An 8155-nucleotide genomic window follows, 5' to 3' on the forward strand; every position below is an offset into this window, starting at 1 on the left:
CAGGAAGTTTTTTTTTTCTTTTTAAAGAAATTAAGCACATTCAATTGATTAAAATCGTCAGTAAAGCCATTTGTACTGTTACAAAATATTTATATAAATGCTGTTCTTTTGAACTTTATTCATCAAAGAATCCTGAAAAAAATGTATCATGGTTTCCACAGCACAACTGTACTCAATATTGATAATACATGTCATTAAGATACTGAAGACTTGAGCTTATTTAGCTTCGCCATCACAGGGATAAATTATTTTTTAAAATAAAAAAAAATAGAAAAACGTTATTTTTTATTGTAATAATATTTCACATTTCAGTTTTTTCATCAAATAAATGCAGCCTTGGTGAGCATAACCTATCCAAGCTAAGTCACTTATGCAATAGTTCAAGATCTCTAAAATATGTAAACATAAGCAAACAATGAAATATTGCGTTTATCCCATTTCAAGAGTGTTACACAAGACAGGATGTTTGACTAGGACAGCCTACCATAGTTTAATGACTGGACATAGTGTTCTCAGTGTAAAGAGATATGTGTGAAATTGCATATATATATAAACATACAGTAGCCTCATAAGTATTCGGACACTCAAGTCACTTAAAATGTTTGCATGTCACTGCATAGATATGAAAGATCTGTATTATTATCAAACAAATGATAATAGAGATGATCCCACAATAACTCAACTGCAATTGGAGTATACTTGATCAACTAGTCAATATGAAATCAGTTCCTCTCAAGTATTGACCGGTAAGCACAGAGCTTGTCATGTAAACTATGAATATGACACATTACAGAACTGTGAATGACATATATGTTTATACTCTATGTTCTAATCTAATGCAATGACATTCAGAATTGGTAAGTCTAGCAATTTTACATTACAATTAAAACCTTTTGTTCCTGGTCAGTTTTACTGAAGCACAAAAGCAGGTGTTAGATTGATCATAAATAACCATATAAACCAGTGAGAGGAGGAGTACCTCTGCTCGCTATCATCCTCTCTCATTCTGTCATTACATCTGGTTGCCAAAAAATAAGCATGACAAATGTATTTTCCCCCTTTCTCTGTTTTCTTTCAGGCAGAATACTGTCTGACCACATGAACCACAAAATGACTCTAAACAGAGGACAGAAAAAGGCCAGGTATCAAAGACAGGCTGCAAGAACAGAGAAAGACTCTCAGGGGCTGAATTGTGTCCCTAAACTAGAAGTGCAAATGTCAACTTAAGAACTAAACTGACTATATGCTCCAGAGACTGCCACACAGTATTGATATTTAGCAGCAATGCTCACACATAAATTACATAAAAATAAAGGATGGGGATACGCAGGGACCTCAAGTCTAAATGGAGTTTCTAGAGTAAGCTTTCTAAAAACTATTACCGTGAATGTTATTGAAGAAAGCGCAAAAGAAGTGTAAATGTTGCCCTCTGCTGGATTTCACGACAAATGGTCCAGAATTCCTCTGACTTCCATTTCCTTCCCAACAAGTTGGTGTCACATGTGAATATATTGGAATATGCCAAAATAAAAATAACTGAGGGTAAGAATTGGAAACATCAAAAGCAGAAAAATTACCAATTGTATTTTTAATCAATCATTCTACTTTTTGCCCTATAAAACTGCTTTTAAAAATATACAACAAAAAATGTGTTCAATTTAAAAATACTTATTTTATTGTACATTGTATTTCCTTTGTATTTCCTACATTTGTGACTGATTAGGATGACACATTTTTATACTTATACTGTCATAATTTTAATACTTTTGCAGATACTAAAGTATTTGGCTGTTGGGTTTGGCAAAAACTTGGAAAACATTTTTAGGCCTAAGGGTATGTTTACGAGACAACGATCTACTAAAAACAGACAACAACACTGTCAAAATGATTCCCATTCACACAAATCTGCACACAAAAAAGGCTGCATTATGCATTCCATGCCAGTAGTTGGAGATTTCACTTAGTCAAGAAATACAGACATTTGCATTGAAGCTTTTCAATTATGTGGCTAATGACGTGCTTTGCTTGAGAGAAAAAAAAAGACAAAAAAAAAATTTACTTGCAAAGATTTATGCTAAAATATCCAAATCGAATTGCAGGATGGTGCGGGTCTGCGGATGGTTCAGTTGTGCCAAACACTAGCACACACCAGGCTAAAAGGCGAAGAATAACACGGTACACTCACTGTGCAAAAAATGGTAAAAATAATCTGTATATGACAAATGGTACAAATGTAAAGCCTTGGCGATGTAATAATAAGCAATCTCAAAGAGCCGTCTCTTTAGATTCTTCCACCACTGGAGCTGGACGGAAGGTCAGAATTTCAGTGAAGGTGAGTCCTGGGGGTCAAAGAAGGAGTGAAAATTTTAATTAATTTATATATATATATATATATATATATATATATATATATATATATATATATATATATATATATATATATATATATATATATAAATTAATTAAAACATTTTTTATTTTTTTTATTAAATTATTTTAATTAATTTTATATATATATATATATATATATATATAAAAATTAATTAAAATAATCAATACCTTATGCATATTTAAAGCCATAATATGTAATTTTTAACCACTAGAGGTCGCTTATTCAAAACAAAGGCATCTTGATGAGCTTTTATTATACGCTTATGCTTCTGTTCATGCATATGTAGGGTAATGCAGCGCTGTTTTATCATATTAGATACATTTGAGTGTTGAAAGTTATGTTATAATGCCACTGTGCGTTCGCTCAGCGGCTACTATAAGACACTTGTTCACACTGCAGAGAGCTAGATCAAGTAGAGTAAATCACGAAAACGAGATTTAAACAATAACTTAACTTAAGCTGTATAACAATGAGTTTTCTGTCAATAAATGTCTCCAAACAGTTGCTCACCTGTCTAATAAAACATAATATATTAAAGCGTTTTTTTGAAGTTTCCATGGTTTCAAACCTACGTTTCCATTGCTCCACTGACTGATCAGCCTCATCTAGTGAGTGGTCATACGGTGGGGCCTCGGTCTCCTCCTCTGGTTCACGAAACTCTGAGAAGAAGGGAAGAGCCAGTCCCTCTGCCGCTGTTATTCTACTTTCAGGGTCCAAGAGTAGCATGCTGTCTAACACATTAATCGCTGGAAAGGAGAGCAAAAGAGTCAATATGACAAACAATTATGTGATATTCAAAATTATTTTCAACAAACGTATGGATGAAAGATGTACTTGATCAAATAGTAGAGCATGCTGCTAACCAGAGTTGGGTAAGTTACTCTAAAATAAAAGTAACTGATTAGTAATTACTAATTACATCTTCAACAGTGTAATTTACATTACTATATGAATTACCCTCTTTTAAAAAGTATTACAATACTTATTACTTTAGAAAAATGCTTTTAAAAATACTTTTATATAATTATATGACTTCAATTTAATGACTTATAACAATAATTAAAACACACTCATCCCTATTTTGCATTGATTGAGAAAAACACTTTATAAACACTCTTACCTTGTGGATTAATATTTGGTAACAATGCCCGAAGATCTTTCTTTTTAAGTTTTGGTAACTTTGCTATGTAGTTTCTAGCCTAGAAAAAAAAGCCATGTGACTTATATTTATCATCTATACGGTGAGAGTTCTGCAAACTAATCTTAGTGTGAAAATATAAATGAAACGCACATCTTCAGACTGTAATTTGGCTGTGAACTCTTTTGTTGGCGTCCCTGTAATCTTCATGATCTCCATCAGCTGATCCAGGTCTGATGGAAAATGGTCAAGGGTTCAAATATACTGGAGATGAGAAGCAAATAATCACCACATCAAAGCCACAATTACATATCTCATAAATACAGTATGTACATTAAAAAAAACAGTTTTCCAGCGAGGAAGGATACGGTCATTTCCTTTGAACAGTGGTTTCCCTAGAAGCATCTCTGCCATGATGCAACCGACTGACCAGATGTCCACTGAGGGGAAATTTTAATCAAACACAACACATATCTCTGAATTATTATCAGTTTAAATAGCAATTGTGGATTACTTAATTAATCAAGCACTTCCTATTGCTTTTAAGACACCAGTCCAGCACTGATTTACATTTTAATCACAGTGTGGATAGTGTAATTACAAGCACAGTCTCCCAGGAACAAATACATGCTATCCACTAATCTATAATAAATGATATAAAGATAAAATACAATATTATTATTCATAATAATTAAGAACAACATTAGAGATTAGTACATGCAACGTGGCACTAACCAGTCTGTGTGTAGTGCATCCAGCTAAGAATGACCTCAGGCGCTCTGTACCAGCGTGTCACAACGTAGCCCGTCATTTCACTGTCTGCTTGCCGCGCTAGACCAAAATCCAGGATCTATAATATAAGACAATGCAACAATAAGCCTTCAAATAAATATTTATCTTGACAAGCATGAATACATGCACGTAGTGAGATACCTTAAGCTCACACTCCTCATTTACTGCCAGATTGCCTGGTTTGAGATCCTGCAAGGTAACAGATTAGGTTAGTGGTTTCTCAGTGAGAAATACATGTTGTGTACATATGTGTATAAGACTGACACAACTGTACTCACCCTATGAATGATTCCAGCAGCATGGATATACTGTAAACACAAAGCGATTCATGACAATATGTTTGCGTATTGTGTCCAAGCTTGCATTATTACAATACTCACTTTGAGTCCTCTCAACATCTGGTAGACCAGATACTGGACCCTGTCCTCTGACAGCCTCTGCATTTTCATAAGTTTTCCTAGATCAGTTGCCATAAAAGGCATGACCAAGTAACTGTGCAAAAGACGTGGAAAATCAGATAAGGATCATGCATCCATACATCCAAAACAAGCTGTCACAATCACAGCTGAAGCATGACTATTGACAGTTTATAACTGTAAAATACTCACAAGTCATGGAATCTGTCTAGAGAAAGGTCTGCAGTGAAAACATCCACAAGTCCAATAACCTGTACCAAAACAGAGAAAGTGGTTGCCAAATACAGCACAACGTGTAAATCTAAATCTGTTCATTTATAACAGGGCAGATGCGAGTGCCCTCAGCATGCATCAATCTTTGGTGTCCTACATTATCATGCTTCATGTGTTTGAGCAGCCTGAGCTCCCGATAAGCTCTTTTGGCAAATAAGTCAGACTGGAAGGGACGATGGAGTTTCTTGATGGCCACCTTTGTGCCTGTCTTCCGGTCAAAAGCATAGCTGAGGAGTAAATCACCAGTGGTAAATAATCAGATGCATTTTGAATTAGAATACATAAATATAGTAGAATTTACAACAAAAGAAGCTTGCTTTTGCAAAACAAACGCCTATGCACAAGGAAGTAGCAATGCGTCTTTATATGTATGTACATTTCAGTTTTTCTTAAGAGATATATTTTAATCGATATGAAGGACTGGTTTGAGGATGAGTGATTAGTGGTTGAGTGATATAATATCTGATATTAATATGATATAATTTCAAAAGTGGAAACATTGCTATTTTATTTACTAAGTTAAAGGGATAGTTAATCCAAAAATCAAAAATAGCCCATGATTTAGGCTACTCACCCTCAAGCAATCCTAGGTATATATGACATTCTTCTTTCCGACGAATACAATCAGTTATATTATAAATGTCCAGGCTCCTCCCAGCTTTATAATGGCAGAGAATGGCTGTTTCTGTTTTGAAGTCCATAAAAGTGCATCTGTCCATCATACAAGTAAGTTAATCCACACAGCTCCGGGGGTTAATAAAGGCCTTCTGAACTGAAGCCATGCATTTTTTCTAAGAAAAAATATCCATATTTAAAACTTTTCCTTTTTTTTTTTTTTTTCTTTTTTTTTTTTTTTTGTTATTTTAAATAATATTATTTAAGTCTTATATTATTTAAAACTATTCCAACAGATGGCCGTACGCAAGGATTTGTGTTGATAGAGTAACTTAAGCCCTGGCCCGACGTTTGATCTAAACCGATAATTTTGAAAGCAAAATACTGGATTTCAATAAGAGAAGAGGTACTTCAGTAATTTGCTGCCCAGCCCTATATTTGCAACAGTCCTGCATCATACCGTGTCAGGTGTTATTATTTTGCCGCAAGTCGGCTTGCGAAAGCTAGTTATTTTATTTGATAAAGTTTTAAATATGGATATTTTCTCACACAAACGTATGGCTTCACTTCAGAAGGCCTTTATTAACTCCCCGGAGCTGTGTGGAGTACTTTTATAATGGGCGGATGCACTTTTATGGACTTCAAAAGTCCATTATAATGCTTGAAAGGGATTTTTTTTTATAGATCTTTGATTGTATTAGTCTAAAGAGGAATGCCATATACACCTAGGATGACTTGAGGGGGAGTAAATTATGGGCTAATGTTCATTTGAACTATCCCTTTAAATGGCAGATTCAGTTGTGGACGTATCCGTCTCAAGCTTTCTTTTACTGTCTCTCAAGACGCGATATGGTTTACTCTGAGATAATCCTCTGGGACTTTTAAAGGAAGTAATAAACCATAATCGCCTGACTACAGGCAACATTAGTAAACAGCTGCCATCTTACAATTATTAACCTCATGCAACGAGCTGTACACAACGTAGTTTTACAGGAACTACACTTTTAAACTCATTTTTTTGTGTTTGTTTATCATGTGACCAGATATAGACTGACTCGCAAATATGCTGTATGAATTTGGATCGCATTAAAACATTTTGGGGCATCTTAATAATATTAAATGTTTCATGTACTCACTACTATCTTATCTACTACCTATCCCATATATTGTTGCGCTACAGTGACAATGGATTAAGTGTTTTTAACATATAAATCACGATTCTTATCTCTCAGGAAGTACATAAAATAAGAGCAATAACTCACCAAACTGTACCATATGCCCCCGTCCCCACCTGTTTTAGATCTTTGTATCGGTCCGGCACCTCCCAAACGGTTTTATTTACATCCTGGCGATAATATCCAGGTCTTGATCGGACTGACATAATGGTGAATATCCGTTTAAATGTGCTATCCCGAGTCCCACAGCTGTGATTTCCAGCTTTACCTGTACACGGATAATAGCAATCTACCTGTCCACGTTCATCGACTGTGCCTGTGTGCGCAACCCCGCCCTCTCCTGCGTGGCTGTGTGTATGGCAAGCCGTTTTAACATAGTTATTGCGTAAACCGAACTAATATAAATTTGAATGTTACTAGCACTAAGTAGTAATTTAAAGATAAGTAATTAAATAATGAATAGTGTATTTGTATCTTGTATGTTAGTAGCTACACAGAGAAAAAGGGAGCCGAATTTTACCTTTGTAGTTTGTCACTGGGGCTGTACCCTTAAAAAGGCATCTTTGAACCTTTTTTTTTTTTAATCACAAAAAGCTTAATAGAAGTACGTATTTGTACTCTAAAGTACCAATACACATCTTTTAAGAGTAAAAAAAAAAAAAAAAAAAAAAAAAAAAAAAAGGTAGCCTACTGCCCTAGCAACAAGATATTGTACCCCAAAGTTACAATTTTGACAACCTTTTTTCTTTGTGTATCTTTTAGATACTGCTTCGGGTAAAGACTAGAATCTATCCCACATGTAAAAAAAAACGAGTGTCTTTTCACTTGAGTACAACAGTACTCAAAAATACTACTGGAATACTAACTATAGAGTATAAGTAGAGTAAAACTAAAAATAGGTATGAGCACAAATGGAAAACATACTAGTGAATAACATTCAAAAATGAACAGTTAACTGAACCACAGACACCTAAATAATTCTATGGCAATACTTTTTTTCCCCCCTATTTATAAATAATTACTTGTCTTTATTAGGGTAGTCATTATTAGGAATAAATGTAATGAATATGGAACAATTCGAATGTCTTCAAGATGGTAACTGAAAAGTTCTTAGAATTTAATGAAAAATTATTTGTAAAATTGAAAAAGACTAGTAGTTGGATTATTTGCTAGTAATTTGAAGTATTACACCAAAAAATGTATGCAAGCTGGTTAAGTAAATGTCAAAACAGTTCCATACATGAGACAAAATATCCATGAAAAGTTTGTCCTTCAGTGAATGTAAAAACGGCTGCATGTTTGTTCTTCCACAGCACTGAAAACCATTAAAACGAGGGCTTTGGGAGTCCCATAC

General features: G+C 34.4%; 1 protein-coding gene across 2 annotated transcripts; it reads right to left on the reverse strand.

Annotated features, from left to right (window-relative positions):
- Positions 1 to 1707: 1707 nt before the first annotated feature.
- mapk12a (mitogen-activated protein kinase 12a) lies at positions 1708 to 7155 on the reverse strand. Of its 2 annotated transcripts, none has more exons than XM_067419715.1 (12): positions 6889 to 7155; positions 5109 to 5238; positions 4931 to 4989; positions 4703 to 4814; positions 4601 to 4630; positions 4464 to 4511; positions 4266 to 4380; positions 3899 to 3970; positions 3684 to 3763; positions 3513 to 3591; positions 2965 to 3138; positions 1708 to 2339 (listed from the first exon to the last, which is right to left on the reverse strand). In XM_067419715.1, exons 1-12 carry the CDS (start codon positions 7005 to 7007, stop codon positions 2266 to 2268), a joined length of 1092 nt encoding a protein of 363 aa, XP_067275816.1. In that variant the 5' UTR covers positions 7008 to 7155; the 3' UTR covers positions 1708 to 2265. The 2 variants fall into 2 exon arrangements, with proteins under 2 accessions (XP_067275816.1, XP_067275817.1); XM_067419716.1 differs by lacking the exon at positions 6889 to 7155 and adding an exon at positions 5586 to 5700.
- Between the last annotated feature and the right edge of the window lie 1000 nt (positions 7156 to 8155).

Source organism: Pseudorasbora parva, chromosome 16 (assembly GCF_024679245.1).
Source record: "Pseudorasbora parva isolate DD20220531a chromosome 16, ASM2467924v1, whole genome shotgun sequence".
Classification (NCBI taxonomy): Eukaryota; Metazoa; Chordata; class Actinopteri; order Cypriniformes; family Gobionidae; genus Pseudorasbora; species Pseudorasbora parva.

Bases quoted from the DNA above. Each gene is read 5' to 3' on its own strand.
- mapk12a (XM_067419715.1), bottom strand. From the start codon at position 7,007: ATGTCAGTCCGATCAAGACCTGGATATTATCGCCAGGATGTAAATAAA. The intron at 4,990-5,108 runs GTAGGACACCAA...GTTTTGGTACAG, and splicing joins AACACATGAAGCATGATAAT to GTTATTGGACTTGTGGATGT. The intron at 2,340-2,964 runs GTAGGTTTGAAA...TTTGACCCCCAG, and splicing joins GTCAGTGGAGCAATGGAAAC to GACTCACCTTCACTGAAATT.